The following is a 16,728-nucleotide window of genomic DNA, read 5'->3' as shown; positions in this document are numbered from 1 at the left end:
TTGAATATGTAGGTTTTCTTCTAACATACATTCCCTAAGTAGTAAATGTCTATTTTATAAATACATATTTTTTTAATTCAAAAGGATTAGAAAGTTGGTTTACTAAACATTTTTGCTGTGACCTAAGAAACAAAAAATGCTGACTTCTGCTACATCACAGCATTTTCCTTTAATTTCTCAGAAGGCTTCAAAGAAAACTAAGTCAGATGCACACTGCAGTTTAATTTTTAATGCCCAAAAATCTTCATGGGATTGTTGGTTATCAAATTTTGAGTACTTCTTCTAGTTACTGGTATTTTCCATTTTGAAAACCAATGGTCCTGTTAATGTTTTCTCAGCATGTCTCCCACCACCTCAACTATTTGAAGGTTTACACTGCACTCCTCTCCTCCACCACCATCAGTGACCACACTGCTCAGAGCCAACCACCGCTACAGATTTAAAACACGTCGAGAGAACCATCACCACCATGTTAACAGTGGAATATGTGATACTTCAATGAGCTGGGGCAAAGAGTGAAGTAATTTTCAGGTTAATGAAGTATGTGACTACATTTTTCAAAATGGAAAAAAAAGATTAAAAAAACAAAAAAAACCCCAAACCTCTCACATTTTCTAACAATATAACCTGCAAATATACTGGGGGTGGGGGAGAAGCTCTCTGAAGTGGCCCACAGAAGGTGATTATGAGTCAAATATATGGTTAACTTCCAATGCAACAGAATTTAAAAACAAGGCTGAAGATACTTTCTTTATATGATAAATTAGTGAAAGGAGAAAGTAAAACTCAAGTCAGCCCAGTTGCACGTTTATCTTTTTTTTCCCTTTTTAACAGCACATTTATCTTTATCATGAAAAGATAAAAAAAAATCCCTCTGAAAAATTGATGGGGAGAAGCACCAGATCAACAGTAAAATAGGATTTCTTCTGCAGCATCAGTGATCATCACCATCCATCCTTTTTTTTTTTTTTTTTGCGCTACGCGGGCCTCTCACTGCTGTGGCCTCTCCCGTTGCGGAGCACAGGCTCCGGACGCGCAGGCTCAGCAGCCATGGCTCACGGGCCCAGCCGCTCCGCGGCACGTGGGATCTTCCCAGACCAGGGCACGAACCCGTGTCCCCTGCATCGGCAGGCGGGCTCTCAACCACTGCGCCACCAGGGAAGCCCCCATCCTCTTTTTACTTATAAAAGTTTGGGTGTATAGGCTTTCTTATCTTCTCACCAATACATTTCTATTGTTTAGTTTTGTGTGTGTGTGTGTGTGTGTGTGTGTGTGTGTGTGTTTTAATTTAAATACCTGTATCTGAAATTCTTTCCTAATGGGCAATTAGAAGAAATCCAGCTCCTGTTAAAGGCTTGTGATCATACTTCAGACCAAATGTTTTCATAGTCAGCATGGCTAACACGAAACGGACTAAAGACAAACATACTTTGCTTCTGAAAGGCGTGAACAGGACCACCGAGAACTAGAAGAGTCATTGTCAACTTCCTGTCACTGTCAGTGGGCTTTCTTACTTGTAAAAATCTCATCAATTAATGACATCTATTTGTCTGCATGGAGTGCATCTGCATCTATACACACCACTGGCACCCTGTGGGCCTTTAGCAGCGGTTTGCTCTACCCACACCCTTCTACCTTCTTTTATGTTTCTGCCCATCTTTGACACACCAAAAAGCCCTGTAGTTTCTGGGTCACTTCACTCTCATTATGAATTGCCCCCCAATCCATATCACTCTGCAATTAAAAAAAAAACAAAAACCAATCACCTTTGTGGATATAATATAGACATACTCTTCCAATCTCTAACAGCCCACCTCAACAACTTCAGATGGAGTAGTAAGAAGGACCAGAGAGTTCTACAGTTTTCACTTGAAATAAACGAAAAAATATATATATATACTGGCCTCCCTAGCCTCTACCCCAGTCCAGTTTTAAAAACTGATGTAAGACATTGCTGGGTAATTTAGACAATATGATAAAGGAATATTATGTAGTCCTAGTTTCCCATAACTAATTTATACAGTCGATGAGAAAATAGGAAATTATTTTAAAAACTACCAAAAGCATCTAAAGGGTGATGTTGTTATTAACCTTGAACTCTATCTTAATAGAATGATATGAGGACAAAAGAAACAAAATTTCCAATGTTGGGTCTACGTGAAATCAAAACAGCGTATCTTCAGAAATTAGATTTTACATACACTTCCTTAACGGTTGTCAAGGTCGGACAGATACTGCTAAGGATTTTAGGAGGGTAGAAACAGAAGTGCCGGGACCTTATATTTCTGTTACGGTGTGTAAGCGTGTACTCACCCCTCCATCATTCAGAGCTCTCACCCTGAAGCGATACATGGTTCCGGGAAGTAGGTTGCCAACGGTGCACTCAAGCTTGGGCCCGTGGTACACCTCCGAAGCGACATCCTCAGGTTCCGTCATCTCCACGCTGTACTCTGAGACCTCACAGCCACTTTCAGAGGCAGGAACATCTGGGAAAGGAGAATGTTTTTCATATCAGAACACTTTTGTGTTTCCAGTTGACCCTATCACACCTCACTTTCCACAAGGTTTGCAAAGTATCATGTAGGTGGCCTGTCCTCGATATTTACAAAAGAAACCCCACTCCAAAAACAAAGATATATGGAAGAAAGTTTTTGAATGATGTTATCCATACTTTCCAAAGCAAGTACGGTTAATGATATTAACACAATTCCAAAACTGTAGAACTTTTAGGCAATTCCTTTATATTCTAATGCCAGGTAAACACAAGAAATAGAGGGGAGAAAATCTTCTCCTTAACTTGAAGCCAAAGGACACATTAAATCAAGTTAGAGGACCCAAAACTGGCACACTATCTTATTTTAGGCATAAGTGATGGGGAACAATAGCCTGACAGCGTTGTGCAGGTTTATATTTGCAGTTTTACATGCTTGTAAATTGTTGACCCGACAGGAAATGCTAATACAGTTTGAGTCGATACAGTAAAACACCAGGACCCACACTTAACAAGGCAGCAAAGATGAGGAGGAATTAGATGTTACCTGATGAACTATTTCTTGGTTTAACCTCTAAATTGAGCACAACTTTTGTTTTATGAATAAAGCTGAAAAATTCCTGAAAAGACTGGCTGCTCTGAAACATTTTCTATAAAAGTGCCCTCTGAGGGTAGAGGATGAACAGCACGTGTGGCACCATCAGGAATATAGGAGGGTGAGTGACAACGTGGGGAGAATACAAACCCAAGCCCATGTACACTGAACAGAATATGGGCATTTTCAATAGAAACAAATATGGTTTTCAGAAGGAAGACCTGGAACTTGATTACAAAGCATGAAGTCTTAAACTCAATCTCCACTTGTCCAAATTGGCAACGTGAAGATGTGTTCACTCACCCCACTCTAAGTGGACTTCTTTGTGCTTTGGTCTACCCAAAACCCTCGGTGGGCGACACTGACCTGGTGCAATGCTTAGTGTGCGAACAGGGAGACTTTCAGAACACTGCAGGAGAAATACAGGAGAGAATCATCTCTTAGTTACTTTGAATTTATTAGAGCTCTATATACCAAGCAAATTCCACCCCATACCTGCAAATGCTTCCAAAGAGGGTTACACATTGAATGTTTACACTTTTTATGCAATAAGATCTTCGTCTGTGTGGGGGGTGTGTGTGTGTATGTGTTTGTTTTAAGTATGGACATATACCGCATACAGCACTGGTAAAAATAATTATTTCTGATGTCAGATTTGTAGGTTGACTTTCTGAGTGTTGTGTATCCTAAGCACACGGTTATTTTCCTTTAAACAAAAATAGAGACCCTTCAGGAGGACAGAAGAGAACACAAAACAACAGCTGGATGAAGTTCTTAAATGGTGTCATAAATGGCCAACCATCCACATACAGAGCAGAAAAGCACATAAAGTCAATATTAATCAACTGAGTCTGACATTAACCAGCAGGTTCTGTTAATACTAAAATCAGCAGGCCTTCTTTTTTGCAGGATCTGGTTGCGTAAGCCTGGTTGTATGGAAGCTGACCCCTTTTGGAGACAGGAGGAGCATGGTAGACCTATGCAGCTCAACCAAATTCAGCCTCCATCCTGAGGAGACGAGGTGCAGAGGAGATGTACTTAAGCTTTCAAGGAGCGCTGCCGCTTCTGTGTAGGCTTGTGCAGCACCCTCGCATGTAAGAGGAACTCGCTGATCATCTGTGGCTTTGATGTGGACATCCCCACCCTGGGAGGCACTGCATAAACGTCGTCTAGGTGGACCTTTTTTTTTTTACCTCAGAAGTCTGTCTATATGGACAGTCTAGACATCACAGTACCACTATCCTTGGGGGGAAAAGAAAATAAACATAAAACGACGTCAGAGGTGGGCTGAGTGGCAAAATTCGGCACCTAATGGCAGGTGTTCTTTTGAAAAGTCAATCCAGTACAGGGTAACAAGGTTATAAGCCACCACTGCGCGTGCACTCCCTCTCAATACTAATGGTTTCAAAACCACAATGTTAAACATCTCTACAATGAAAACATCTTTTACCATATTGCCTCTCACTCACTTTCTGAATGTTAACACCATTTAGATAATAACTACTGATATCTCATTTCTAGAGCACTTCATGTGTACATGTTACGTTGTTTTGAGCCTACGAGAACACTGTGAAGTTGAAACCAAGTTTCCTGACGTGTTGAACGGTTGGTCTAAGGTCATATAAATTGTAGACAATGGTGGTGATCCTCTTGTGACGTATAAAAATATTGTCACTATGTTGTGGACCTGAAACTTATGTAATACTGTAAGTCAATTATACTTCAATTTAAAAAAAAGAAAGAGACAGCAAGAGAACTGCTGCTGCCTACAGATGTGTAGGTTGGGCACTGCGTAATCGCAGGAGGTGCCTTTCAGCTCAGTCATCATAGATTTATGTGGCTTTTACAATTATTTTCCAGCAGATGGCAGCAAAGTATCTCAAGGAAGGTGTGTCTCTCATTTTCACAAAACTGCCAGATGTGGTACAAGAAAAGCTGTGCTGGAGGCCATATCTTTTTTTGCTCTAAATCCTACACTTTCCTATCATTGCAATAACTGAGGTTCACCCCCTTATTTATTAGCTAATGCAAATTGCAGACCACCCTCAATTTTCAACTGTCAGGTGATCATGCCAAAGTCTTCTGAGAAATTAAGTGAGGGATGTACTTGGAAAGCACCACAATTCAGTTGAGAATCATTTGGGTCTATCTTTTTATACCCACTAAAGCACAATTTGGAAAACTCTGAATTCATGACGTGATACCATGGCAGGCTGCATTACCAAGATACATTTTTATACAGCAATTTATTCTGATGTTATAGATGGGTTGTCTGAGTTGGACCAAAGATGTTTACTTTTATACTGAAACAAAACCAACCTGACTGTGTCCACCAGTACTTATGCAGCATGCTCGGAGTTTGTACAAAGTGCCTGGTTTCAAGTGGGTGAAAGTGTACTCTGTAGCCGACCCACTGTAGGCCACTTCCCACTGACTCGCTGCAAAACAAGACCCGTGTATGAGATTATGCCTTTTGTAAAAACGTAACAGTACCAACCATTCCTGATAAGAAAAAGCTCTAAGTGGTTTCCATGAAAACCAGCATCTCCTATTCTTTCTTTCTTCCTAAACAGCCACAGTGCCCTCTTTCCATCTCCTTTACAAAGTTAAATACTAAAATAACATGGAGTCATTTTTAATACTTAGTACTGCTGGCTAGACTACTTAATATCACCATGATTACGTTTGCTGACTGTGAGGTTGGGATGCTGGAAAGCACACGAAATCTGTAGCTTGCCCCGCAGCAGGAGACAGCGGATGGTGTTGAGCAAGCTAGGAAGTGGTGATGGTGTGAGAAGCCCCTGAGGCCAGCTGGGCAGGCGGAAGGCTGCTCGGCCACAAGGTTCCTGGTCAGACCAGGGCACCACTGAAGAGTTTCTCCTGGCTCTTATCTGCCTGGAGGTCACAGTGAGTGAAACCTCCCCCTCCCCATACAGACCAAGTCCTTTGGGTAAAAGGCCTGCTGTCTCCATGGAGCCCCAGTTAAAAGACAAAAACACCTGAGGGAGTGACATTAAAAATGAAACATTCAGTGTGACCCAGGTTATCTGACCACTTCTCTGGAATAAAGCAAGCAAGCAGAGCCACTGGAGGGGCCTGGGTGAAGCTGACGCCACCAGGTGAAGAGCACTGGGGATGCTTCGACTGACGGCCTGCCTGCCCCACAAATCTGGGATGTTTATCCTCCTCTGTCTTGCTCCCACTAACACAATGTTTCCAGCAGACTATTTTAAAGGAGGCCTTTACTCCATGCAGTTGTTTTAGGGAAAATACTTTTACCCTGTTCCATGATAGTTACTAACTTCCACAAATGCCCTCAGCTGCTTATTAGGTCAGATTTACAATGAAGCCACGTGCACTAGGGCCATATGACAAGGGGGAATATTAACGACAGTCATCCTGACATTACCGATCAAACAACCTGCACTGAAAAGGCAACTGGGAACAAGGACTACCGAGGAGATTCAATTAATCATTGACGTCACGCACTGGCAACGTTGTTAACTTTCAGGTACAGATGGCATCTACTTTTGATCTGTCACCAGTGGTCAAGAGAGCCACAAAAATTCAAAATATATATAAGTTTTCACGATAAGCCACCGCACATCCGTGACTTCTCTCCTAGGTCAGATTTTTAGCATAGAATGTGATTTTATGTTAAGAACAGCTGTGCCCATCTCAAAGCATTTTCATGTTTTTCAGCTTAAAATAGGGCCCAACTGACATGAAAAACAAAACACTCCAGGTGGCTATCGTGGCACAGAATAAAAAGCAAGCCACACACCTGCATTGCTTGTTTGTAAAAGCTGCTGTTAACGCTTTCCTTTTTTCCCATATGCATCACTTTTTAAAAAAAAATTTAAGTTACAGGGATTATCAGAGTGGTGAGATGGGTGTCATTTTTAAAGTTCGGATGACTATACTTTTTTCTATTAAAGCCTAATAAATTTTATCAGAAAGAAGATCTAAGAATTTTTTAAAAGACACTATAAAGGGAATCTGATCTGTAACACTGTCCCACTTTAATTCACCTCGTCTGACTAGTAATGAAGAAATAATATGACTCAGAAATCACAACAAAAATGAAGACATTTTCTGAACTTGTGACAAAGTGTGACACTTGTCAATAGCCCACAGCAATACTATATTTTGTCATCCTTTGTGCACCAAACTCATTTGCTGTCTCCAATTTACCCTTCCTGCTGATTGCTTCTGACACTTTCTCTGCTTATAAGAATTTCTAGAGAAAGCGTGCCAAGAGAGATAAAAAACATATTTATTCTATTAATTGGGACCTCTGGTTTAGAGAAATGACAGAAAATTTTAAAAACGACAAAAACGTACATTTCAAGCAGACTCTGATCCCCGATGCTGTGTTTGAAAGAAAAAACTGTCAATATGTGATTAAGGCTTGTTTATTGTAGTACCTCTATCAATAGAATTAATGATTGCCCGCTATTATTATACAAATGTTTATCTTATTAGAAAACAGGACTTGAACAAAACAATTTCTACAAACTTCACCTTCAGAATTTCCATCAGTAATCTCTAGCAAGTACTTGAGTATTTCTGAACCACCGTTGTCCTTTGGAGGATCTGGAAAGTAAGCAAATGCCTTATTAGTTATAAAAGTGTATTGATTTTTGTTAGTAAATATTATTAGCACACATAGAATCATATAATATACTGTCTAAGTTCTGGATTCAACCAAAAGGCACAATAATTAATATATTATTTCACCCAACTCCTTTCTCGAAAAACAAAAGAAACAAAACCACAAAACCTTCTGATTATCAAAGCGTAGAGCTAGAAATGTCAAAAATGTTAGCACTTATTTAGTGAAACATGAACAAAACTCAAAATATGGAGTTATTTTTCTAAGAGTTATGTTCATTTATTTTGAGATTCTGAAGCCTGCTCTTCAATATTTGATGGTTTTTATATAAGACAAAATATACATATATTTCTTTTTAAAAATTACTTTATCCTTTTTTTATTTCACTTATATCATCAGTGAGAGACGGAGAGGGAAGAAAAGGGAGGTGCAAAACTTATTGACAAAATAAATAAAAGATCAGAATACAACAAATCTTTCCCATCACAGTTCGCTACTAAGCAAACTTTGTATCCCACATGAACCTAATATAAAACCAGAGCTGTGGATCAATAAGAACTTGTACCAAAGAGCCGGTTTGAGGAGGAGGTTCCGGCTTGTTACTAGAGCCCTGTGCGCCTTAGGTATCATATCTGTCTACTGCTAACTCGGTGCCTGCAAGAGTTTTCTTTTCTGAGCAGGAAAATACCTTTTTGCAAGACTACGCAGAATTTGCTTCTACTATCAGTTGGCCACCTCTGTATTTTAGATACACCCTCAGGTTACTCATATAGATTTAGCAACTTTAATTCCCGTCTCCTTTCACCTGTTATTTCCATTAATGTATGCAAACTTCAGTAATAGATATTTACAGCAATAATTAAAATATAGCATATGGCTAATGAAAGTAAATACTCAGTGTTGACGGAACTTTCTAGGATATTCTGAGAATAAAAGCTTTAGATCTGGCAAAAAGCACACCTAGATTTTTTGTTTCTCTTAATCGTATCCATCTTATAGGGAATAATTCTGCCTCAAAATTACCACATAACTTGAAGCAGTTATATGTCTCAGTGGTTGGTCTCCAATAACAATTTAATAATGTTTTAAATTCCCTTTACATTACTTGACTGCCAGGTAAAATCTTATTTTAGATTTCTATTTTTTTTTTTTTTTGCCTGTTTGGTAGTTACTATTATTGTATGACATTAGTGATAATCATACACATTATGTTTCACATACAGCTGCAAATGTTTATCAACATTCTAATGGCATTCATTTCGCTGAACTAATCCATGCAGCAGGTGAGCCACAAAACCCTCTACCAGATCCCCACAGATACCATGATGAACTTCAATATGAAAACCTCCTGAATTCCAAGACTTCCAAAGATATACAAACAACAACTAGTCTTCCTAATTCACTGTAACTTAAACTTCTGTAAAATTTAATATGACTTACCTAAATTTTGAAATTTATTTTTAATACTAAGTTTATAAATCAATTTTTATATTAAATATTGCTACATTTTTAAGGGCAGGCTATTGAAGAATGAAATATATTCAGAGATTACCACATTCAAATCAATAATACATTAAAACTATAGGAGAAAAAATGTGTCTTACAGGAAAATCATAAAGTAAATGAAATGCTCTTACAATTGTCAATTTTACGAGTTTGTAGAATTCTCAGGATGTTTCTCATACATATATTTCAAACGTGTAAAACTCCCTCAAATAATATGATTTGTTTGTTTATTGGTTTGTCACTACTGAAATTAATCAAGTTTTTAAAAACCTGTCAAAAAAGCAGCAGCAGCAACAGCAACAAAACATACCCCATTTAACACTAAAACCATGAGATGTAACTGGTCCTTTAATGAGGGGTCTTGTAGGAGGTCCAGGCCTGTCAGGACTCGTCGTACAAACCAAAACTTCACTTGGGCAGCTTTTCCCTTCCATATTAGAAGCAGTCAGCTATAACACAACCGAAAAAACATTAATGTGCTTTAGATATCAGGTCTTAAACCAGTAGTGACTTTCAATATGGCAAGATCAAGGTATCCATAAACTCACAGACAGACACACTCACATATTCTCTTTCTCTCTCTCTCACAGTCTCAAACTACTAATTTATAAGTGTTTCTTTAATGGAGTACTTATTTTCTATACAGTTTAGCTATTAACAATTAAAAAAAAATAACAAGGTAGGTTTTAGCCAAAGATATTTTTACCCTTTCAAGAAGACAAAACAAAACTAGTATGTCACCACCCAGTTCACAGTGTTTTGTGGAAGGAAAACATGGAGGAAAAGCAGATAAAAATAACCTTGCTTATTTAGGAGTACGGCAATGCCACCTTGTGGAGAAATGCTAGCAGTATACCTATGATCTCACAGCCAGCATCGAGTAACAAGGATTTTTAAAAATATCAAAAACTATCATTTTCCTTCAATAGTTACACATGCCACTGGATAATCCGACAACTATTTACTGAGTGACTACTCCGTGTTAAATAACATGGTTTGGTTCACAAATTCAGAGAAGGAAAGGGGGAACCAGAAGACAACCACATCTCTCCAGAAGGCACACTGTCACACTAGAAAACACCGCGCTGGGCTAGAATCAACAAACAGCGGGCAGCACACAAGGCAGCCTGCTGTTCCCTTCTCTCCTAACGAGGTCGCAAAGAGTTGATTCGACGCAACGTCGCCCAACGCGGAGCCCAAGTGGGGAGGGGGTGGGTAACAGAAGAGCAAAAGGAAAACGGCTGAGAAAAAGAAAATGGGCAAAAGAGCAAAGGGCGACGGAGAAAAGGGAAATCTGATTAAAAGAAGAAACTGTGAATAGAAAGGTGTGACGTGCAGGTGAGAGACAGGTGCGCTGGGCACCTGGTTTGGGTCTTCCCAGGCAAGGGCACCTGGCCACGCTGTGATGCAATTTATTACAGCACATTACGGCAACAGGTTTCTTTCTCAAAAGTGGGTTTTAAAATTAAAGTTGGGTGTGTATTTTACAGATGTTACCTTAAAAGTGTAAAGTGCAGCGAACTTAAAAATCTTTTAACCTGTACAGGAGATTTAAAATGGTCAAGGGATGAAACATAAAACAGCTTCATTTTTAAGCAGTTCAGGTACCAAAATGACTGACTTACCCTGAACTTATACTGTGTGCTTCTTTTGAGATTTTTCACAGTACAGGTTAAATCCTCTCCAGTGTATTTTGGGTGGAAAAGGTTATCCTGAAAAGGCAAAGCCAGAAAGAAACATCAGTATCATAAAATCTGGGCATTAAATACCTTGTCTGTAGGGTTTTTATATTGCCTCCTTCCGGCATCACCAGCGGGCCAGAAGTGTGGCAGCTACACCAGAAAGAGGGCCAGAATCCCACAGTGCTTTAGGAAAAATTTAACTCTATCACATCATAATCTGTCCTGGATCTGGGTACTTTTATTGGGAGACTAACACTAATTTGAATGAGAACAATGTTCTCTCTTTGAGAGAGTGTAAATTTGCTTTGGAATAGATGTCACCATATACTTTTCTCACGGAGCAAATTTTTCTGGTTACTCAATAAGCATTTTAAACAATGAATTTAACCACCAAATTAACGAAGCTTATGTAGTTAAAAAAATTATCTAACAATGTCGTCATGAAAAAAGGCTCTTGTACGGAGATCCTTACTGTCAAGCTGCAACGTGCTATGCAACCCACTGGCTGGGGTTTCTGACACAGTGTCCTCTTCTGGACAAGGGGGAAAGCAGAGCTTGGATGGGGAAGACATAACCCTTCAACGGGATAAATATCCTACTGAAAGCTGACTGTACAGAATTCACTCAATAATATTCTCAGTCATGCACACATCCATCCATCCACCCACGCATTCATCTCGGAGCACCTTCTATGCATCAGGCTCTCTTCCACGCTCTAGGGGTTTAGCACTGCCCAAGAACAGAGTTAAGTCTTGCCCATCAGAAACTGACATAATAGCCAGAGAAAGCAATTAACAAAAAAACCTACAGACAAACATGAAGCATGCTGTGTGGTGTTAAGTGCTGTGAGACGAAAGGAAAGCTGGGTAAGAGGACGGAGTGGTGGAGCTAGGAAGCACTGCTTCCAAATGAAAGCATGGGGATGCCATCTACTCGGATGGGGAAGGCTGTGGGAAGGCCAGCTCTGCAGGCTTCTTAAGGCAGCCACATATGGCTCCTCCAATTTAAATGAAATACAATTAAAAATTCAGTTCCTTGGGCTTGCAGCCACATTTCAAGGGCTCAGCAGCCACGTGTGGCTAGGCACTATCTTACTGGACAGCACACGATACAGAACATTTCCATCATCACAGAAACTTCTCCTGGACAGTGCTGTTTTACAGGGTGGTCAGGAAAGGGTCGTCCAAAGAAGTGACATGTGAGAAGAGACCTGAAGGAAATGAGGGAAGTAACTCAAAGATATCGGAAGGGGCATGAGAGCCAGAGGGCACCAGAACTGCAAAGGTGGGGTGGGACGGCACAGCTGGTACGCTCAGTGAGACTACAGTGGCAGGAACAAGGGCAGGAACGAAGACCCTGAATGTGGAGGACCTGGAAAGCACTGTGAGAGCACTGGCTTTTCCTCTGGAAGAGAAGGGAAGGCACTGAGATGGGAGGGCTTCTGAGCAGAGCACTGACATGACCGTATTTGTATTTAACAGGATCACTCTGGCTTCGTGTGCAGAACAGACTGTAGTGTAGTGAGGATGGAAGTAGGGAAAATACTTAAGAGGCCATTCCAAAACCCAGGGGCGAGACGATGGTGGCTCAAGAAGTGTAGTAGCTGTGCAGATGCTGAGAAACGGTCAGATTTCTGGGTAACTTTTGAAGGGAGCTTTGAAAGGATTTGCTGACTGACTATATATGAAGTCAAGGAAGAGCCCACGGGTTTCTGGCTTCCCCAAATGAAAGCACGGGGATGCCATCTACTTGGATGGGGAAGACTGTGGGAAGGCCAGGTTTCTGCTAGTGGTTACAGTGGTAGAAATTAAGAGCTTGGTTTCAAATTTAGGCAGCGAATCTAATTTCACCAGTGCATCCTGTAGTTATGATAAAACTGACTTTACCGAACACACACGAGGGTATAAAATGTGCCAGACTTACGTTTTCGTCCTCCTGGATTTCCAAGGTGTAGGTGACTACTTCCTCAGGCGAACAGCCTTCTGGTTTATTCCACTGCAAAGTGACCCATGTGACCCCAGCTCGAACAAGTCTTGGTGCAGAGGGCATCTGAGGAATGTTTCCTAATGTGTAGCACACCACCTCTTGGCTATACCCACTGGAGAGAAACAGACCCGGTGAGACACGTTTAGGAGCACGGGAGGGGTCTCGGCATTTCAAAAGAGCAGGGATAAGCCTACCTGCTGCGCAACTTGCTTGGGTGGGAAAGTCTGGGGCCTGACAGGTTCATTGAGCAAAGGAAGGCAAGGATCCTTTATGGGATATTCCCCACCACAACTTCAATTTGCCCCGATCCGCCCCACCGCCCCCTGCACTGCTCTGCTTAGGTCTGCTACTAGAAAAGCATGCCATGTTACAGGACAATAGATTTAAAAATTTACTTCCCCCCGAAAGCACCCAGGAGAAAGCACAGCACAGCGGTGATGGTGACAAGCTATGAGCCACAGCTACCAAGGAGCCTTCAAATCCATGTGAGAGCAAATAACTGTCTACTGATAAAATAGATGTTTTACAAATATATACGGTGCTATTTTCCAAATGTTTGTAGATGCCTCTAGTTCATTTACAAATTCTTGAACTGTAGAAGCCTTTATCATTATGACCGGTCAACCAGTGCACTCTAAAAATACAATGGCTATCATGGGTAGGGAAGGAGGGCTGTAAACCTTGTGGTCTTAAGAAGTTCTTTAGGCTGGAAAAACGGTTGGGACCAATGGTGCGCTGAACCTTTAAGAAGATTTTCAACAATCAGTGATAAAGAAAAACATTTTTCCCTTAATCAACAGTTCCCCAAGAAGTACAACTGAAATATGGTCTTTTCAGAGCACCTTTAATCCACTGATGCTTCACCATAAACCTGTTCTTGCCTTTCTCTAGCAGCCTGGAGGCAAGCCGTGTGTCCTACCCAATCCAGATTTCCTCCAGTCCTGTGAGTATCTGCCCGGGCTTGACAACAATGGACGGCCCAGCAACTCTTTCTTTGTATCAGCAAACACTCAGACATAGTTGAAAAAAGGCAACTGAATGAGTAGCTTGCTAAAGTGATGAAAGGAAAAGGCACACAATCTGAAAAAAATAAAGCCCCCAGAGGATTCCTTTCAAAATCTGTAGTTACCTTCCTCCTGATTCTCAGAGACCCCTAGTGGGCCTTTGCATTACAGCCTGCAAGGCTGCAAAGAGGCCACACAGTGGCATTTATCACCTCAGAAGGGGCTTTCTAGCCTCTGATTAGGATTCCCTTTCAGAAAATCTCTAACTGGTTCGGTGTGGAGGCAGCAGGCGACCTTGCGCCTTTTGGCAACGTGACAGAAGACTCAGAAACACCACACAGACGCTTAAAGGCATGAGGACCAGGAAACGCCATACCTGGTGCCAATGTCATTCCGAGCAGCCAGCCTGAATGTGTACCCCATTGCCGGACACAGCTTTGTCAATTTGCAGTGTTTTTGGCTCCCAAAGAAGCACTGTCTGAAACCACTGTTTCTTTTTCCCTGAAACAGCGAAACAATGCAAAGAAGTTTAAAAAAACATAATAAGAGAATGAAGGAATATTTCGAACAACTGTTTAATTTCCTAGTTTGGATGGACAAAACTAAGAGAAGGAAAGCGCTCTACAGTGAAATGCCATCCCTAACACAAAGGCACTACAGAAAGTTGTGTTACTGAGAGGGATAACGCACGGTCCTTGTGGTATTTTGTCAACAAAATAAAAAAGGCCCTTTCAGGCACAAGGCAGTGCTCAAGTGAAGGATCACAATTTCTCAGATCTTCTTCCTTACTTGGTCAAACTGCCTGATCTGACTCATAGGAGTGAGTCTGCAGCCTCACAGGATTGCTAACTCTGGAGCTGCACAGCCACCCCCAGATGGCCCAGCACCTGAGGACCAGGCTACGCAGCTCCGCAAGCCACAGAAAGTCCGCCCTGGTCTTCGCTCTCCTCTCCCGCCTTGTGGCAGCCCCCAAGCCCACACGTGTACATTCTGGCTAGTGAGCTGTTTGTCTACTCATCCCTAAATACTGGGCGCATGCCTTTGACTCATCTTGTCCACATCTGGTCTCCTCAAGGCAGTGCTCTGGACAATCTGGGAGCTCTATCAAGGCTTGCAGAGTTGAACTGAATGTCTGACAAGCACTTCATCTATACATATTACAGCCATTCTTAAGTTTCTTATGAGGCTGGAAACATATTTTAATGCATTCCTAGCCTTACATGATGCTTCAAACTCCTCGAAGGAAAAAGAAAACACTCCAGTGGGTTCTCTTAACAGAAGTAAGAAAACAAAAACAAAAACATAACTTAACTATGCTGTGCCATGCTCAGAGCCATGGAATACTCACATCGGCAGTTTTCTAGAATATTTCATACCCATAATCCACAGTATTTTATCTATGTTTACGCAGAAGAAAACCACATGCTAACACTGGATGAATTAGCATTTTAATCAGACAGCCTGGGCCCAGGACTTCCAGGAATGTTTGAAATTCTCAATTTATTACATAAAAAAACAAAGAAAGCACATTTTTCTCCTAAGCAAATTTAAGCATTTCCTTCCTTAAAGCAGGCCTCCAAATGCTTACTACTGAAAGAAACATTCCAGGTGAAGTCTAGTTAAAAATAAATATACAAAAAAAAAAAATAAATAAATAAATAAATAAATAAATATACAACTAGCTTGAAGTATCACTAGGTTGAACAGATTAAAAACGACCATGCCACATTCATCCTCAAACTCTTCCCAACTCGCCCCTCACAAGCAAGGTGGTACCCTTTTTCCAAGGAAGGGAGTAGAAGCCCTAACAGTCCTTAAGATCCAAAGTTCATTTTATCAAGGGTTCAAAGTACATTCAGGTGCAACTATGGAAAATGGGGAGTGGGGTGGGCAGGCAGTCAAACATGTCTTTCAGTGGCTACTTTAGCAAAGTCACCCTGTGACTTGCAAATCACGCCCTTATGCTTACTTTAACCTTGAGTGTTAAGGTTGCTGCAGACAATTTATTCACAGAAAACCTGTTTACGCATACATTTGCATAATTACATCCAGTGTCTGATTACACTCTAGGCGCTGCATGCCCTGGTATGTTCTGTATCCATTTCAGGCAGTAGCGTGATCTACCTTCTTTCCTCCACTACTTCTGAGCTCAGAGTAAACAGTGCAAGAAAGGCACATCCTGCTGCCACGGAAGCCTCATCCCTTCCAAACCCAATGTTGGCTCCCCTTCAATGCCTCATTTTTCCTATTTCTTTGTTTGGTCTCCTTTGCCCATTTCTCGTGCTTAGAACTACAGCCAGTAAATAAAAGCAGCCTCTTCCTTACTAGGTTGATTTGCTTTACTTTGGTGAAAACCGGGCTTAAATGAGAAAAAAAGTGGTTTAAATGAGAAAAAAAGAGTGGGGAGGCATCAATGATGGAAACTAGACTTTGATTTTTAAGGGGCCAGAGCACTGGGGCTCACTAAAGAATGGGGACAGAGGCATTCTGTGACCTTCAAGATGTTTTCCTATATTGCTAACATTAAAAAAAAATTTTTTTCAACTTCAGTATCAAGAACAATTACTAAATGAACTCCAACTTGCTTAGATAAATCATGCCGAATTTTCCATCTTAATACCTTCCAAGATATACAACTATGTGCACGGACCTCAGGAACACAGAGAATGACCCAGAGTTGTTGGAACTTCAGAATCAAGTTTTAGGAACAGTATGTGGAGAAGCTGAAGGGGGTAAGAGTACAACTATGTCACAGAGTTAAAAAAGTAAAGCTTATTGGTGAATTTTTAGAAGTCACTGAGTATAAAACAAAAAAAGGGGGGGTGGGAGTAGGTTAACAAAGTATTTCG

General features: G+C 40.9%; 1 protein-coding gene across 1 annotated transcript in view; it reads right to left on the bottom strand.

Annotated features, from left to right (window-relative positions):
• Nucleotides 1-16,728, bottom strand: part of FNDC3B (fibronectin type III domain containing 3B) — a 357,916-nt gene that overhangs the window by 53,303 nt on the left and 287,885 nt on the right. Inside the window, exons 12-20 of the mRNA XM_060150005.1 lie at nucleotides 14,256-14,380; nucleotides 12,813-12,987; nucleotides 10,833-10,919; nucleotides 9,518-9,656; nucleotides 7,611-7,682; nucleotides 7,431-7,457; nucleotides 5,406-5,524; nucleotides 3,390-3,495; nucleotides 2,314-2,486 (exon numbers count right to left, since the gene is read on the bottom strand). Of these exons, the coding sequence (XP_060005988.1) occupies nucleotides 2,314-2,486; nucleotides 3,390-3,495; nucleotides 5,406-5,524; nucleotides 7,431-7,457; nucleotides 7,611-7,682; nucleotides 9,518-9,656; nucleotides 10,833-10,919; nucleotides 12,813-12,987; nucleotides 14,256-14,380 (1,023 nt within the window). The remainder of the gene's footprint in view (nucleotides 1-2,313; nucleotides 2,487-3,389; nucleotides 3,496-5,405; nucleotides 5,525-7,430; nucleotides 7,458-7,610; nucleotides 7,683-9,517; nucleotides 9,657-10,832; nucleotides 10,920-12,812; nucleotides 12,988-14,255; nucleotides 14,381-16,728) is intronic.

This window comes from Lagenorhynchus albirostris, chromosome 5 (assembly GCF_949774975.1).
Source record: "Lagenorhynchus albirostris chromosome 5, mLagAlb1.1, whole genome shotgun sequence".
Taxonomy (NCBI): domain Eukaryota; kingdom Metazoa; phylum Chordata; class Mammalia; order Artiodactyla; family Delphinidae; genus Lagenorhynchus; species Lagenorhynchus albirostris.
Note: the sequence above shows the minus strand (reverse complement) of the source record. Positions and strands in the feature narration are given on the sequence as shown.